The 18,796-nt window shown below is 42.9% G+C and overlaps 1 protein-coding gene across 2 annotated transcripts in view; it reads right to left on the bottom strand.

Annotated features, from left to right (window-relative positions):
* Nucleotides 1-18,796, bottom strand: part of LOC121620819 (speckle type BTB/POZ protein) — an 80,790-nt gene that overhangs the window by 13,103 nt on the left and 48,891 nt on the right. For both annotated transcript variants that reach the window (XM_041957039.1, XM_041957040.1), the window contains exons 6-7: nucleotides 17,656-17,783; nucleotides 3,036-3,213 (exon numbers count right to left, since the gene is read on the bottom strand). In XM_041957039.1, coding sequence (XP_041812973.1) covers nucleotides 3,036-3,213; nucleotides 17,656-17,783 — 306 coding nt within the window. The remainder of the gene's footprint in view (nucleotides 1-3,035; nucleotides 3,214-17,655; nucleotides 17,784-18,796) is intronic.

Below are 18,796 nucleotides of genomic sequence, written 5' to 3'. Positions count from 1 at the left end.
GGACTTCCTGTAGACTCGTTGCTGCTACCCCCACTTGTAGGTACAGCATGCCAAAGCATCTGCAAGACAGAGTCATATTTCAGAGACAGGGACATGATGTTGGTGCCAACCCTTTATTCACATAACAGGTGAAGTCGTCAGCAGACAAAAATCCTCAAAGAGTTAGTGTAGCCATTAATTAATGACTGCATCCTGGAGCAATGAAACCAAACTTAGCAGCGAACTGCCAGGTAGGACTATAGAGACAAACCTACAGTAAGTCTGTCTGGTGCAGCTCAGCACTGGTGAGCTCATACTGCAGCAACAAAGGGAAGGGGCGGGCGAGAGAGAGAGGCAGAGAGAGAGTCATAGAAAGTGAAAGGAGGGAGAGGAGAGAAAGAAAGTCAGAGGAACAGTAGACAGAAATGGGGAGTAAAGGGAACTGAGCAAATTTGACAGCAGAGAAAGAGATAAAGAAGGAAAGACTGACAGGAAGACAAATAATAAAGGGATGTGGGGACACAGGGAAGAGAGAGAGGGGAGCGGTGAAAGGAGGAGGCAAACACACAGGGGAGAAAGAGACGAGAGGGAGGATGAAAAAAGGGAAACATGAAAGTGAAAGGAGGAATATTGGGAAAGGTAAGAAAGATGTAGAAAAGAAAAGAAGGCAAAGGTATGACGAGACAGAGAGAGAGCCAGAGCGGTATAAAGATCACATGGCCAGTGTGGAGCCAATTTGAGCTGCTCTCCCTCCTTCGTTTGATCCCTCTCTGTCCGTCTCCACGGCGATTAACGGCCGGGAGAGTTGTCACGGGAACGGCCAAGAGGGGGAATAACGAGGAGGAGGGACGTCATCTGGACCAAGTAGAGCAGAGAGAGAGAGAGACGGAGAGAGAGAGGGAGGAAGACCCCAAACCACAGCAGCACATAATTAAAATGGCTCCTCACACACACATTTCAACAAATCCAATAATGAACAGCCTCTCTTTGCCCCCACTGAGACACACAGTTCACCAGTTTCCTCAAACTTTTCACGAGCTGATGCTGCCTGTCATCAAAGTGCCAATATCTGCCACAAGTTGTTCACCATGCATCCTGTGTGTGCATGTGAGCGTGTGTGTGTGTGTGTGTGTGTGTGTGTGTGTGAACATATGGCAGGGTGTGGTCAATATTGACTCTATGAAGGCCAATACGAGCGCAGGCAGGTGCTCAAGGTGCCAGCAGCTGATACTTAGTGCAGATATTCAATGTATTCAAATTTAAGCATCCCTGTGGCAGGCAAACATATTCATTAAAAATAAAAATCTGATGAAGTATTTCCCCTGGAATTCAATTCTTGTCACAGTGGAAAAGCATCTGAAAGAGAATTTAGATCCAATTTAAAACTCTCAAATGAAACCCAGAGCAATGATAAACTCCAGCTCATACTGTATATTTGTTCGTAAGTGGTCTAAACTTTTAGTTGGCCACTTGATTAGTCAACAGAAAATTAATCACATTTTGAAAACGTATTAATTTAGGTCATTTATCAAGCAAAAATGCCAAACATCCACTCGTTCTAGCTGCTCAGATGCGATGATTTACTGCCTGTGTCTGTTGCTGGCTTTGGAGTGTTGATCATAAAACATCCTGAAGATTTCACCTTGGACTCTATTGTGAATACAGTATACAAAGGAACAATGCTCCTCCTACAAGTCTATTCATAGATATGGACTACATATATTAAATACATACTGTATAAAAGCCAGTGTTCATGTGTGCATACTACATAAATAGTAAACTTATCTCTCATTCTTGCTGCTCCATTAATGATGTTGTGTGCATATTCATGCCATCTGCAAAACTTCACACTTAAAGGCAACATACAGGAAGTTTCCACGTGTTAAAACTGTTTCAAACTGACCAAAACGCCACAGCAGAGATGTATTTAGCCCACTGTTCATGAACAAGGTGTTCCACTAAAGGTTTCAGTGTTAAGGCACGGTCACACTACATAACCCTCCTGCAAAACTGCACCCAAAAAGAAGAAAAAAATTGTGTTTCTAGTGGACAACCAAGCACCCCCGCTGGTCAGCTGAACAAAAAGTGAAGCTTAACCTAAACTCTAAATCTGCAGGAATCGTCTCGACTTTACTTATTTATTGCATTACCTCATCAACATGTGCAATAATTCAATGGTGTACTACTGTGGTGTACATGTATATTACTTATACTTCATATTTATAGTGCATTATTCTACTACATATTGGTAGCATTATTAGCATTGCTATTACTATAGTATTAGTAATAGCAGTAGTATTATGGTATTCTATTATTCTTGTTACCTAATGTTGAATAGAATGTTGAATGTTGCACAACAGATACATTTCTATATAGATGGTTGATATTTATTGATCATAATACACGCAGATCAATTAAGTGTTCTGATTCTGATATTTTCTGCAAACAAGACTTTCAACAGTGCAGTGCAGTGCTGTGTCCTCTCCCGGCATCTTTTGGGAAATGCGACCACACGCTGAATACGTTTACATGCACGCTAATTTTCCACCATTATTCCGAATTTAATACGGGTCATGTTCCATTTGCATGCTCCAAATTAGGCAGAATGTAGCATTTTCCAATTAAGACGTGATACATACCGATATTATTCTGATTCTTGGAGTATTCTTTACACATGTGCACAGTGCATTGAGAATATACGTCTTAATTGGGGGTTTTACCTCATTTCACAACACGCAGCCTGTTTACAGTTGGCTCTGTAAGTTGCCTAGACAACAGAGTCTACAATATCAATGGAAAATCACATTAGCCACGTAAACAGCTTGTTAAGAATACTGTATTTTTCAGAATAAGGGCGCAAATGTTAACATGATGAGTGACTTGATGTACGACACTTGATCATTGGTTCTTCTTCCACAGACATCGGAAAATCCTAAATTGAACAAAACGCTGCCCGACTGAAGCTTCCAAGAGGTTTCACCACCTGAATAAATGAAGTACTCTCTGTCTAAATCTGTCACTATGATCAGATGTGGTGACTCAAAGGATATTCTCACCTGCTAGGATGGCTTTGTGCGCCTGGAATTTCTGGCCAGCGACACACAGGGAGCAGTCTATGAATCTAGAGTTTTCCCACAGATCTCCGAGCTCCTCAGCCAGCCTGCAGTCAGGAACCTTCACCATGTTCATTGTGTTCTGGCCTGAGACGTTCACGGAGTCCTGCACCACGCTTACCTGAAAACACACACATACAGTTTATATGAGTGTACAGAGGACATGAGTAAAACGTCACGTTTTCAACTTCCTTAGCTGCATACTGTAGTTTTTGTGTCTTTTTTTAGATGATGATGTGTGAAATACGAGGGCTTACTGTACACAGAGTTAATTTTAGGGTGAACTGTTCCTTTAACACACTCACTGGTTCACTCAGAGGCAAATAAATAGCATGCAATGTTCATAAAAAGACAATAAATCAGTCAATCAAACATGCTGTGAATGATTAATGTGGGTTCTCTGCCTCTGTAATCAATACATCAGGCACTCAATATGGAGGCTATTCAAAGACAACCTATTCTTCCTTCTTTATCCAATCAGATTGGCTATGCTCTCAAACGAGCCAGAAAATCTGCAATGAAGTCAAATTGGGTGTGTGAGTGTGTGTGTGTGTGTGTGTGTGTGTGTGTGTGTGTGTATGTGTGTGTGTGAGTGTGAGTGTGAGTGTACATGAGATGTCTGTATGTCTTCCCTGCTGACTTCACCACCTGTTACAGACAATGTCAACCAGACTCATTTATCTCTCAACAGGATTCTCACTGCAAACACACACACGAGCAGACTCAGGAGCATGCACGCACATGCGCGCGCGCACACACACACACACAAATTACTAATTTCTGACAGCCTGGATTGACTGACTTGCAGATTTTAGCTGCTTGCTGTGTCATCTAATCAAACAGCACCACTTAGTTACTCACAGCCTTTGAATTTGGTCTGTCAGTCAGTCAGTCAGTCAGTCAGTCAGTCTTCATGAAAAAAAAGAGGAAAATAAAGAATAAAGCCACTGAACTCATTAAATCCTGTTCTTTAAAAACAATGTTAGCTTACTGGCACACTTTACACAATGCATTGTATTTATCTTAAAATTCTCCAGAAAGTCCCCTTTTCTTTCATTTAAGGACAGTTACGATGAAATTGGCTATGTTTCTTCATAAACATTTTTTAAGTTGCAAAACGATCTCTGGATGGTGTGTTCTCCATAATAACACAGGCTGCTGCGGCTCATGGGTACTGTAGTATTTAGAGCTGTCTACTTTTCGCATAAACTAACCGATGTTGAAATAAAGCTGAAATATTTGATGGCCTTGACACATCCTCCTGATTTTGAAGTGCTGAGAAGCATTAAGGTGATCGTTAGGTGGAAGACAGTTCAGGAAATTTGAGCTTGTTTCTTCTTCTACCAAATCCCTCTGTCTAAAAAAGTAGGTAGGAACATAAGTCACTGCTGCCCTCTTGTGATCGGGAGTATTAACAACTCACTCACTGCAGCGATAACGGCTACACTGATGTCTTAGTGTGGCACAGCAACACTTAGATAATGTTTACAGTACATGTGCATTAATAAGAGAACTGAAGCAGACATTTAAAAGTAAGGCAAAAGATACTTTCCCTAGCAACTACTTTAATTTAATACTTTTTTATGCAGGAATTGTTAATTCAACTCGTTACTAATTTTCCGTGACTATCTGCACAATTATGACTGTCTGGTCAGTGATAACACCAGATAAGCAAAAAAAAGACCTTGAGGATATAATCTTTGTTCTCTGCTTTCATTGCTGACAGCTCCTAAACACTTTCAGTACAGTTTTCAAGAAAAGATGCTGTAAATCCACACAAAGTGACCTTGCTGTTAAAGCTTCAGCCAGTGAGGCTGACAACCCCACAAAAAAACAGCCAAGTTCCCTCCTCATCCATCCATCCATCTGCCCGCCTATTCGCCCAATGCCACATCCATCCACCTATTCAACTCGCACAAAAAGAGTCCGAGAAAAGGAGGAGAAGCAAATACAATAGAGAAGTGCGTGGCAAGCAGGAAATTGAATGTCAAGGAGCCTTGTTTGCTCCTGATGGAGGTTTGAGGGTTAGCCTGAAGGGGACAGAAAGCCAGAGAGAAAGATAGACAGAGCGAATGATAATAAAACAGAGGGAGAGAGTGAGAAAAAAGGAGGAGAGAGACGGAAAGATATGGGGAAAATACAAGGCAGAGAGAATACAGATGCAGAGATACCAAGCGACAGAGGGACAGAGAATAGAGAGGCCATCACACCCAAAGGGGGGTGGAGTGGGCGCGAGCTATTGGTGGGATCTGCAGCTGGAGATGGCCTCTCGTAAGCAGCAGCTCATTTCTGGCGCAGAAATGCCAGAGACACGGTGAGAAGAAAATGTGACTTTTGTGAAGAGAGGAGCACTCGAAGTATTCCTCAGTGTGTGAGAATATGATTGTGGATGTGTGTGTGTGTGTGTGTGTGTGACAGTCTGGTTTTCACAGCTGGCTCTATTAATCACACTCGGGGGGGATGCAGGTCTGACTGACTGACGTGCATCCATCTCCAACCACTCACAGAGGAATGCTCGCGCACATTCACACGTTGCACTGAGGAAGAGACGGTCCCTCGCACAGACACTGGCATTCATAAAAACACTGATTAGCAATACAGAGAGCCTGGGAGGAAGGAGGCTGACGCGTATGGGAGAGCAGAGGGAGGGAAAACAACAGAGGAGAGAGACGGACAGACGGACAAAGAGACAGAGGGCAGAGGACAGAAGTTCAGTGAGCTCGAGTTGGAATGAAAAATGGCTTTAGGAGAGGAGGCAGATGAGAAGGAGGAGGGCGGCGAGTCCAGCGCTGTGTCCTGAGTACACAGTGAAAAAATAAACAAGTGCTGAAAAGCGAATTGGAAGGGAAGCCAGCGAGCCCGGTCAATGTGTTTCAGTATAAATAGCCCAATTAGCATGGCGGAGCCGTCGCTGGGCTCTCAGAGGCAGCGTGGCAGAGCCGGTCTAATTACTGGCTAACTTGACCAATTATTCCACTGTTTAACCAGGCAGAAACGAAATCGCAGCACCTGGTTATTTAGACACACTGGCTGCCCCGACAGTCTTCACGCCATTAGCTGTCATCTTCAGTCATTGTCAACCTCCTCTTTCTCCTTGCACCTTCCTCCTCCAAACACTGGACAGGGATGAAGCCACATATATATCTGCATCATAGGTTGGCAAATATACCACAAATTTGTAACGTTAATATACTTTTATTTATAAATTGAAATGACCGGCGTATATGATACGGATTTTTGAGTTTAACATACATTTTTTCAAGAGTCTGCAGCCATGTTAGCAGCTTTGTGAGGCGGTAGACATGGCAACAGTGTGTAAGCATGCTGTGCTTAGCAGGGCAGCATGTTTACCATGTTCACCGCCTTAGTTTAGCATGTTAGCATGCTAACATTTGCGGATGTCATAATTTTACAGGTGTTTGGCTCCTGTGTCAGCTATCATAGCTAACCTAAGCTAATGTCGGCTATCGCTAACATTTGGTTCAATGTCAAAAACAATGGCAGAAAGAAACAGCTATTTATTTATTATTAATTTCACAGGTGTAGGTGTGTGGCATTGTTTTTACTTGGTATATAATATGCGTGAAATGATTTTACAAGTCATTATTTGCCTTTTTAGGTCGCTGAAAGCAACCGTATTGTAACTGCATGAATGAGCGTGCATAAAAATCCAGACGCCGGCTGGCTTGACTTAGCTTAGCTATGATAGCTGACATTAGCTAACGTTAGCAGTTATAGCTGACATAGGTAACGTTACCTCTGATCTATCATTAGCTATGATAGCTAAGTTAGCACTTGTTCCAGCAGACCACTGCCAGACCAACATACTATTTCTCATTAGTAGGCAGATATGTAAACTGCACTTCCTCGCCCCTCCACTAAAACCCCCTCCTCAATGCCAAAACAGTGACAGGAAGTTGAAACTGAAAACCAGCGACACAGACATGAAGGAAAACATTCGTGTGTGTTTTATTTTTCAGTGACACATTTTTCAATGCCAAGACTTTCTTTATACTGTCAGTGCCAAGACAACGACAGCGACAATGTCCCCTTTTCAATGCCAAATTTTATTTTTTGGTGCCAAAATTTAAAGTCGCTGTTCTGGCCCCATAGTCACCAAAGTCATTTAGAATCATCCACTACCCGCTACAAACATCCTTGGCAAATTTCCTGGTAATCCAAGATTGAAGATCCCAGCAAGTGTGGGACTGACCAGTCAACCACTGGTTCCCAGTGGTGCTAATGATGACGAATATGATGATGACAGAAACACATTCTGTATGGAACCTTAAGTAAAGACTAACAGTAATGAACAATCATTGCAGCTACATCACCACAATCATCATTTGTTTTGTTAATTAAGTTCCCAAGATAAGTACTTGCTAAAGCGCTTGCCTCCCAGTTAGTTCCACAGACATCAAGATGGATCTGTCGTAAGCTCCCTCTCAAACCTCCAGGCAACGCAGAGTTAATATTGAGTTTCGGTACCCAGATGATTTATTCATAATGCATCAATCTTTTTCTGCCTGTTTATGTGTTTGTTTATGGATTTACAGTGTTTTGCCACGCGTGAAATAGTTTGAAAAAGTAAAAAAAAAATAAACCAAATCAAATCAAATTCATTAAGTCATGGAACACTTGTTTCATTTCTCTGTTCAGTCCTGCACATTCTCAAGCACGTAAACACAGGCAGGGATCAGGGACACAAACAGACACACTCGTACTCCCACCTTATCAGACTATACACAACACGCACATGGGCGCACACACACACACACACACACACGCACACACACAGACAAACACTCAGACACACACATTTGACACGTGCTGCAGCTGTATGACTTTAAAAAGAAAATCAAAGTGCTTTTCTTTTTCGGGATTAATTTATTTCCTGCTTCCTCTCGCTGTTAAATTAGCAATAAATCATTTGCATGAACATTACTTGAATTTGAACATTCCATAGTTTTACTGGCCTGATTTGAGGCAGGCTCTCTCTCTTGTGAGGCATATTGCTGCTGACTTTTTGGGTAACTTTATGGCACTCACTACGAGTGCATATCTCTACTAGTGCTGCGCAATTGTCAAGATATGTCAGTCCTACATGTCAGTTTCCTCCGAACCCCCTTACCACACATTCCTATGACTGTCAACGTCAACACACTGTGTTCAACTTTAAAAGCACTCCAGCTCGATGTGAGATCAGACATCATTAGAGTTGCAATTCTACCTGCAGAAAGCTGGTATTTACCATATACTGTATGTTATTCATGACTGACATAGAAATAATTACTGTTTGACTGAGGGAACAATGGACAGCTTCAGTCTTTGCCTGCTGACAGACAAGCACAACATCTCATGATCTCACAAGAATCTATATAGGAGCTTTATGTGGTTTTTGGACGAATGGAGAAAAAAGCATAGTGGCCTCTTCTGCTGGCAGAGGCAGGGTCCAACATTTTCAGCAATGGCTACCAAGTTGGCGTGAAGCAGCCAGAATGACAGCTGCATTTAAACGGTTTGTGATTGGAGTCCAGTGTAATTACATATTTCAAGAATAAAAACTGATACCAAGATTAGCTGAATATATTCAAGTCCATAGTGAACCTGCTGCAGCCAACTGTCACTATTTCACGTCTTTTTTTTTTAAATCCGCTCTCTTCTTTGTTGTTCTGATGGAATTACCACTTGTCTTTCTTTCAGCTTTGGCTGCGTCAGTATCAGGTCTACTGTCTTGTGGGTTACACTTTCTTGTTGACAGGTTATCACTACACTATTTTACTCCATGCTTTTTATTTCAGGGCAGAGTAAATCAATGCAACAACATCACACTTGTTTGCCAAGGTGAAGATTCTGCGCTCTGAGCACTGGATACACATGAAAAGCGCTCCTGAACACTGGCAATCAAACAAAACTAATTGATTGACAGCGATCCAAATCTGATTACCTGGGGCAACTGTGAGATACACTGTTGAGCTCTGTGGAGGTGATCATTGACGCATTAACAAATGAAAACTGAATCGTTCACACAATACAAGTTAAACAAATGTTTTCCATCCTTTACAACATTAACTTTATTACATCTGCACCGCACTTCAAATCAAACACCACATTAGTCTGTGTGATGCTGCTGCTGCTTGGGAGGAACAAAACAAACGTATCGAAAAAGATTAATTGAGAAGTTATTAAGAGTTAATTACTGGAAGGTAGCAGCAGAGGTTGTGCAGTAATATATCATGGTTTCATCATCTGATATTTAAACATCTAAGGGAAATTTGATTTCTACTTAATCTGAATCTAATGTTTGTTCTTACATATTTCACTACATGCTGAATATGAAAGACTTAACAAGGTGGGTCTGATTAGCTGGGAAACGAGACAAAGGACAAAGTGCATACACACTTTTCACTTTTCAACTACACTGGCTTAATAGATCTGCGATCTTTAAACTTGTCGTCTGAACCCCCGAGCATAAAACTCATCACCGGCTTTTTATAATGCATGACTGGCCCTCCGCTCTGCAGCCAGCCAGAGTAAACAGGCTCGATGTCACAGCAGCTCTCCCTCTCCCTTTCTTATTCATCCACTCCACCCACTGTTAGATGTTACTGCACACAGAAATCAAAAAACACTCAGAGCAATGACAGGATATTTCAGTTAGGAGAGAGACTGCGATACAGGAATCAGTGTTAGCCGCCCTCCGGCAGCCGCAACAGGTGACTGAACTGATTAAAACTGAGAATAACGGCAGAATCTCATTTGTTCCTGATGCCATTAAACAAACACAGCCCCAAATCCCAATGCTATTAAATTAAAGCCAAAAATAAACACTGCACTCTCTCCCCTCAGAAGACAATGGCTAGAACTTCACCTTCTTTAATTACAAACTATTCATTTCATCCAACTTGGTTCTAATTGTATTCCAAGCACCTTATTCAGCCAATAAGGAGTTAATTGAAGCTTTTACAGTCGCCGTAGTGTGTGGTAGGCCTTTTCTTTGGAGCACAATAAGTGATGTGTTTTTATTGTTGGAGGGGAGGGCAAGCACCAAGCTGGGGCAGGCAAAAAATGAGCGTCACATGGAAAACTACTCCCTCTTCGTGCAACGTGAAATCAGGTAGCGGTTGCTCATGGTATGACGGTAAAAGCCATATAATTGACTGGCTCCATTCTTAAAATAAAAGGGTTTTTTCAGCATCGCTGCAAACAAACACAGCAATTTCTCTTCTTTTGTAAAACTGCACCTGCTGTTCCCACCAGTAACCAGAAACTGGTCTGCTAGACTGGCCATTTCAGTGGCTGTTTGCAGGGACCCAGCTGTGTCCATTCCAGCGGCTCAGTCCACAGACAGACAGGCCAGCCTACCGTTGACACAGAGGTGTTTGGGTGAATCCACACAGACAAAGGAATTTTTCATGCATGATTTGAAGTCACGCCGCTGAACGAGCGTTGTGGCCCGCGCCCCGATTCACTGCCAAGTGTGTTATCCCTTGTTCTTACTCATACACAGGGTTTCCATGCACACTGGGTATCACCACCGGCAGCGAGCATGTGCCTCTGCATGCCGTCTGTGAGCTCCAGCCATTTGGGTCTCTTTTTGAGTAGTTTTGTTTTCTCTGCAGGAAGATCACAGACACTAAAAGTGATAGCTTTGAGACACTGAGGCCCGATCTTAAGTGCTTGAAGGAAATGTTTGGACAAAGAAAAAATAAATAAAAACGCAGGCAAAAGTTGCCTGTTTGTTCAATTTCTGCAGTCTTTACTCTGGGAGAGGCAAAGGGCTTTTGATGGGATATAAAAGACCTGTTGATGTGGTTTTGGTGCAAAAGTGTTGCAAAGGCAGCGTCAATTAAAGGATCCGCTGTGGCTAAAAAATGGGTGCAAACAAGCATCACAGTAAAAATCCCATTGCAAGGGAAGGATGAGGCTTGCACTCTGTTTGCTCATTCTCCTCCTATGTCTCGCCTTCAATCAGCATTTGTATTTCCGCCTCTTTCATTAGATCTCCAGTCCCCTTTTTAAATCATCTTACCTTTTCACATTTCCTCTTCTTGTTTAGGCAAAAACAGAACTATAGAAATATATTTTACCTCATTTCCACCGAATGATTGCCTTTGTCTTCCAATTTTGCCTACACAAACCCAAATCTCTATGTGCATCCTTTCTCCTTCGCCCCTTCCTCCCTGTGTCTCTTCCCACCTCTGCCTCTTTATCCTGCTCCGAGAGCTGCTTTTGTGTGTGTGTGTGTGTTGCTCAGTGTGCAGGGAGGGAGCAGCTGGAGCATCTGCAGTCGTCTCCTCTGACAGCAGCACGGCATATGGCAGGGCCCTGTGAAGGATGGGTGCTGTCACCCGGCAAAGTGCTTACCCACCGACAAGAGAGGCGAGCCGCACTAACACCACGAGGAAGAGGAGGAAACAGCTGAACATCAGCACCCCACTCATTTATTCTCCCACCAACACTTCGCTCCAGGAGGGACGCAGCAGAGAAGCCTTTAAGAAAAGACCTCCAACCGGGTAGCGGTGGCGCCAGCTGAAGTGCATTCAGTAAATCACATCAAAGGTCGTCGATGTGCACAAGATAAACCAATCAAGAGGAAACCACTGGCTCATCCTCCAGGTTCCACATACACACACTGATCCTCACGCATGCATTCATTATCTTTTTGTGTGTCACACAGAAGTGCATGAGCCTGCATGACTGCTTACCATACAGTACATTAATAATAACTAAATATGCAAAGTAGTGATGCACAGGCTGGTCCTGACGTCATCCAAATCCACATGTACGCATAAATCATCCACCCACCCAAACGAGTGATTTCCTCTGATTTAGAGAGTGGCGCCCGCACGGACATTTCAGTCCACCTCTACATGTCCCTGTCGGCTATATCTCCTTTTAAATGATGTTAAGCAGCACCAGGTAATTGCCAGGTATTTTCTTTATTGTGTGTTGCATTGATGCAAGAGAGGCCGCTTTCAGTCATTTGTAGCGTTTCCATGTTTGCAGTATTGTCACTGCAGCAAACTGTGGCACATTTAAGCAGCAAAACTACAAACTGTAGTTATAAACTAGACAAGACAGAGAAAGCTGAATTAAACTTTCAGCTTCTGGGGTAAATAATTTTAGACAGCTCTGACAGAGCTCAGGATTTTATCAGGAGGACGGCTGCTTTACTCCAAACAATTTCACTGTATGAACCTGGACTGTGTGTGTGTGTGTGTCATCTTTTGGGTGTGGAGAGGAACACAGAACATTAATTAACATTAGATCCTTACTGATCCCGTTGCCATGTCGAGAGAGATTTAAATAATCATTGAAGTTAGGCTGCTGTGCCTCACGCATAAATGCACACGGCGTCTCTCTTAATGGGGACACACACTTATCGCTTCTGCTGCGTGGGGCTTGCTCCAGATAATTAATAAAACTCAAAAATATTTATCATCTATTTCACCCTCCCGCTGTTAATCAGAATATTATTTTTATGACCTATCTGTGGATTATCCGCTGTAATGACGATCCACGCATCACTGCTGCAAAGTCACAGCTTATTGCCTCTGATTTTACCTCACATGTGACCAGCAGGAGGATTTTTCCTCCAAATACTACTTGTTGCAAAAATGTAAATTTAAGATCTGGAGATTTCCAGCTTGGGTGTCATTTTATCTTAAAGTAAAAGGCGAAAATCCGTTTCCTAAACTCTAACCCTGTGTCTCTGTGATAAATCTTCCGTTATCTCTTGGTACATACTAAATGTCATTTTTGAGTATCCTTCTTTTTTAAACGATGCATTATTTCTGATGACTCATCTTTACCTTGGGGGCGTATTCATAAATGTATCCAATCAAATTTGATTCGGGGCGACGAGCTAACCCTGCCCTTCTTGTAAAACCTGCAAATGATGCTAGTTGAAGCTAGATGGCAAAACAGTAATTTACATTTCAATAAAATGTGGTTAAGGTCTGTTTTAGTCATTTGTCTCTTGTCCTCCTGATCAGGCAACGCAAGTGAGCATCTCACCACAGCGTTCAGCACAGCTCAGAGGTGGGACTCCTATGAGATCCCTAAACTCAAAAAATAAACAGTAACGTAGAGATGTTTATTAAAAAATAATCATTTTGGCTAAATCCACCTGAGAAAAACTGTTGCATATATCTAATTATTAACACATAAGGAGGTAATCAACATGTTCAGGGTAAACAAAAAGACACCTGAAATATACACAAGGTTCAAGTAAGGAGAGAGAGCGAGGAGAGAGACGGAGCAGGTGGAGGGGTTGACATGGATGTTAACACTGATGTAAATGCAGCCAAACGCACACACACAAAAAACGAATTTCAGTTGAAGACTGCAGTGATTTTGCACCACAGTCATCAGATACTGTTTTCATCGATAACAGCCTCATTGCTTCATTTTCGCTCCTAATTATCAGTTTTTAGCTGTAAGCGAGTCTAAATTTAATGCACAATCTTCCTTGTGGCTCTTGTAAATCTCATGTTCACGCCTCCTTTTCAGAGGTGGAGAATTTTTAATGCAAAACTGACAAATAGCGTGGCTTCAGTAAATCCAGCGGAATACATAATCAACCTCCATAAGACGTCTCCTCCTATTACTTGCTCCAGCCTCACTTAAATACATATGCAATGAAAAGGGCTGTGCACCTTGTAGACAGGCTTAATAAATACAGCACATGCTTTTGGGGCAGAATGCGCCACATCTATAACCCGTCCGCCTCGACTGGGAACCACTTTGGGTCAGCTCCTGTTGTTTTTAGCTGTGCTACATAAATAAAAGTTACTATACTAGACATCTGCACCTAACAAACATGCACAAAAGCCACAGTAAATCTGGCCTTCTGTTCAAGCCTCCACTTCACAGTGAGGTTTACTGAACCTCTCCTCATCTCCCCCATCTCACTTCATTTATGTGTAAATAAGACAGCAGATAATATGCAATAACTCTCAATTTCGCAAGTGTTGCAACTTGAAAGGAAGAACAATAAAATAAATGTGATTTTTAATAAAACATCAGTCTATCTTGGCAAAAAAATAACACATCGGTGCATAAAACAAATGAGGAAGCGCTTCTTGGATCTGACAGCGATGCGACCCAAAAGAGGAGCCCCTCATGCAGAGGCAGGCAATCGATGAATCCCCAACACAGTCAAGGCACACCGCTTCATTAAGGTCCTTAAGTTAAAAAGCCTTTTTTATTATTATAGTGGCTACAAGACTAAGAACAAGACCGATGGGTATCGACTGCATGCCGGCCTTCATCATGGTCAATGACACACTCAAACTTTTGGGAACTGGCTCAGCTTTTCTGTGGACATCAGTACATCAGTTTGTAGCCTTTAAATGGCTAAAGCTGAGTAGCAATTGATACAGTAGGGTGTGTCTGCAACAGAGAATAGCAGGCTTTATCCTGCATGTTGTTCCTGAAGCCACAGCAGTCTGCGTCTCTGAGAAATAAACCAAATGTGTCCGGCAGCAGGAGCTCTCTGACTCCTTCTGGCTGACTAAAGGTGGACCACTGTGTTCCTACACTTCTCAGCAGCCAATTTAACATGACTGACAGATATGTTTCACCATAAACTTCTCCCGTCCAAAACAACCCCTTCTTTTCCCTTTTGTCAGTCAAAACAGACTTCCAGAGTAGTAACCCTCGCAGTGTCAGTCAACACGACTCTGCCTGCAGGCAAATCACGACAGCACCGGTTGTTGAGGTTTCCCGGGAGCCACAGGACCCCACGTGAGCACCTGGTATCGCTCTGAAACTTTCAGAGCATCTGCATTATCTATAGCATGAACAGTTAGATGGCAACGGTCTGACCTTGGAGCAAGAGGTTACCTGAAGTGCTGACAGGCAAAGAGAGAGGGTTTAAGCTGATTAAAAAAAGGTAAAAACATGTCTCATCCACATGAAAATATTCTCTCTGGGACAAAATTTAAAGTCATCTTTTTGTGTTTCATCCTGTATCATCTTTATTTTCACTCTTTGTCTGTTCTTCAACCCTGTGGCGTGAAGCCACCCAGTGTGCCCACTTTTCCTGAGAAGGCCTTTCCTTCAATCTCTTCTCGCCGTGAGTCCTTCCCCCTCCTTCGTCACCCTCTGTCCTCTCATGCTCTCTTTTGACAGCCAACGCAGCACCTTTAATGGGAGCTATCTCCTCATTAAATACCTGCATGTGTCTGCAGCGCTTTGGCGGGGATGGAGGAAGAGAGATGGAGACAAAGAGAGAGGCAGAAAGAGAGAGAGCAGCAGCTGGTGTTGTTCAGGCCCTCTCCGACATGACATATAGCCAGATTCCCTTTGCTAAATTTGAATTACTAATGTCTCCGGAGGCAAATGAACCAAGCACAGGGACCAAGGGTCAGGAAGAGAGGTTGAGGCAGTATCCCCCTCCCACAGTGATCTGGCTTCTCCTCATAGCCTTTTCACCTCTTTGACACTCTACTACACAGAGTAAGAGAGGAAGAAAAGACAGGAGACGAAGGAGGGCAAAGAGAGAGGAGGGAAAAGTAGGGCTGAGCAGAAAGGAGGAGGGGGGAAAGGGACATGGGGTGAGGTGAAGGTAGAGTGAGGGGGGAAAAAAGTAAGAAACTGTGATGCTCAAAGTGGGAGGCAGCAAGAGATGAAAGAAAAAGGGAAAAGAGGAGGAGGAGATTGGGTTTGAATGATAGATAAGATGGAGGGGAAAAAGAGGAAGTGGAGGGGATGAGAGAGGAGAGAAGAGGGAGAGAGCTGGGCTCTGGGGCGATGGGGCTCTCTCAGATGCCGGACGAGACCATCTGGACGAAAGCGGAGCCAGGTCTCTGACGGTAAACACTGGGCTTCAATTTCACATGGAAAAAGACCAGGGAACGAGATTCAAACACCCGTTCAGCACTTTCTTACCACCATCCACCCAAAACCAGACTCCGCCAACCGTCCTGCCCACGTGTTGGTGGAAAACGCTACCAGACCTCACTGCTGGCAATCTCACCACTTACTGCACGCAACATCCCACTTCCAGACCAACACACACACACATGTGTTTGAACTGGTTTTAAAATGCTGCTGCCTGTCAGTATATCAAGTGTCTGTCTTGCTTTTATGAACTATGAAGACTTCGGGTCATCTGGGGCCATTCTGGTTAAAAAATGGTAAATCTGTAGTTATTATGCTCCACACAGCTGGAGAAAACTTCAATAAGACCTGAGACCACTTTTAAATCTTAAAAGACACAGAAAATGTTCTCTGCCTTTTTTATTTATCTACTTTCTCCTCTCATTTAATCTTGTTCTGTTGTAAACAGTTTTTATATTAAGTACATTGATTTTTCCTTGCGTACAAAATCTGCTATATAAATCAGGTTTGCCTCGCCTTGCTTGTTCATCAGCGGCGGCGGCTAATTACCACAGTACAACACAAATTTACGGGGGAGGAAGTGGCCACCGAGGACTTGAACCAGCAACCCCGCCTCCTCCCCTTCAGGAGAGCGGATGAATTCAGTGAGAGAGGACTCTTCAAGGTAACTAATCCCTCCTTTCCTCCAGCTCATTCTCTCCAGCAAACAGTCTCATCCTCAAAATTACGTCCCAATGAGACACGCCTGCACAAACACACACAATATATGCACAAGATACTCCTACAGACACACAAAACTCAACCCCCCATCCCACATGGCTCTGGAGAAGCAGCACTGCCCCTCCTACCCCTCTGTCAATAAGCCCAGTTTGGAAACACTTTAAACAGACTTGCACATTGCTCCGCTACAAAAAGGGAAAACTTCAAGACATGCTCTCCTCCATACCCACAGGGTTAATTAGAATTGTTTTAAACAGCCACTGCCATGCTTTTTAAACATTTATGGGTGCATGCATTACAAGTAATGCATTAACATATCCAGAAAGTTTAACCTCTTCTCTGCTCCCTGGCTCCATTATGAGGAGCTGAGGGGAGCGATGGAGAGAGAGGACAGTTGACCTCTGCTGCCCCCTGTGTTACAGCTGAAAAACAACAAGGGAATTTTCAATGAGGAGCAGCAGCCAGCTTTGGATCAGAGGAATCAGAGCCAAGACGCCATGCCGGCTGAATGACAATCAGCTTGTATGTTAGTGATGAGAGAGAGATCTAAACCCAGAGGCTATGTAGTACCAATAAAAACATACATTATTCACTAACAGGGACATACAATGAGAGGTAGCGTTGAATAAAAAGATGAGACAAGAATTACAGCAGTGATCACTCCAAGGCAAACCCACCAATACAAACAATACACTTAGATATTTCAACAGTATTCATTATTTTTAGATTCTATTAAAATTAGATATTTTGGGGTAATCCAAGTAGTTCTGCTAATGTACACACAATTCAGCATCAGTATGATCCACCATCACAATTTCGGTTTTTACAGCCTAATCATAGAAGTCTGTTTGTCTGCAATATTGAAATATCTCATTTGATGAATAATAATGTGGATCTAGTAATATAATCAGGATTATCATTTTTGAATGAACAGCCTGTGCCATGAATTTCTTTTCTTTCTGAAAAGACAGTGAGTGTGTTTGACAAATTTTACCTCACAGAAAAGTGTTAATTTGTCGTCGGGCAGCAAACCGTTGGCCTCGTCCAGCAGGAAGTCCCTCCTTATGAACTTTTTGAAACCCCAGTCCTTCCCCTGGACAAAGCGGTACGCTCTCTGGCTCTCTGGCACAAGAAAACACACGCACAAACGAGGAGAAACAAGATTATTTGGAGACTTTCACAACGTGATTAAGCTCTGCGTGTGTGAATGTGTGTGCGAAAGAGAAAGTTTGTTATGAGTCATGGCCATAAGCAGCGGAGGAACAATGGCGAAAGAGGCTGGGTGCAGGAAGTATTGCCTGCAGGGAGCTTTTAACACTTCAGAAGAAAACAGAATCTCTCCCTCTTTCACTCTCCGTATCCTCTCGCTGCCACATAAAGACTAGTGGTAAACATGAGACAGAACTGCTGTGCCTCTTTGGCCAAGAAGTGAGAAATTGCAGGGATCAAAGCAGTCCAATTATCATGTGTTTATGGAGTGCCAATTATCTCTGACAGTGGCAGGAAGGATTCTGTAACACTCAGTCGCACTACAAAGACACAGGATAGGTGCTGGAGTTCTTGTGTGTACAATAGTCACACTGTGGGGGCGGTAACGGCTATCTACAGTCACCTAACAGTCACAAATGCTCACATACAAGGTCAAAAGATAATGACTACGAACTATGACTGCTACAGAGATCACAGCAAATTAAAGCTAATTGCCGAAAGAAAGAAAGCAAGACGCTAACACATAAATTCTGCAAGTAACTGGAGCTCTGTCGGAGGGATGTAACAGCACATCGTTGGAGAAATTACATCATTCGCCATTTTCTTAATGAGAAGAAAATGCTTCCTTGGGCACTGCTCTGGGATTTCTGAATGTGTTCATCTGAGCAGAGCTTCAATGACAGACCCTCTCTGCAAAAGGAAATATCTTTGTACACACGCCTCACCACATGATGAAGTTAATAATTTCAAGCTCATATGTCGATTACTGTGTATCCTGTCCTGTAAAGGATTAAATGGTATCAAAGGTATTCAGGAAAACGCACTCCAAGCTGCAAAAGAATCGCTAACAACCAATTCATTATTCATGTCTTTTTATTTCTTCCCAAGGATGCCACATGATGTCAACATGCATCTGGATGATTCAT

This window comes from Chelmon rostratus, chromosome 17, assembly GCF_017976325.1.
Source record: "Chelmon rostratus isolate fCheRos1 chromosome 17, fCheRos1.pri, whole genome shotgun sequence".
NCBI lineage: Eukaryota > Metazoa > Chordata > Actinopteri > Chaetodontiformes > Chaetodontidae > Chelmon > Chelmon rostratus.
Note: the sequence above shows the minus strand (reverse complement) of the source record. Positions and strands in the feature narration are given on the sequence as shown.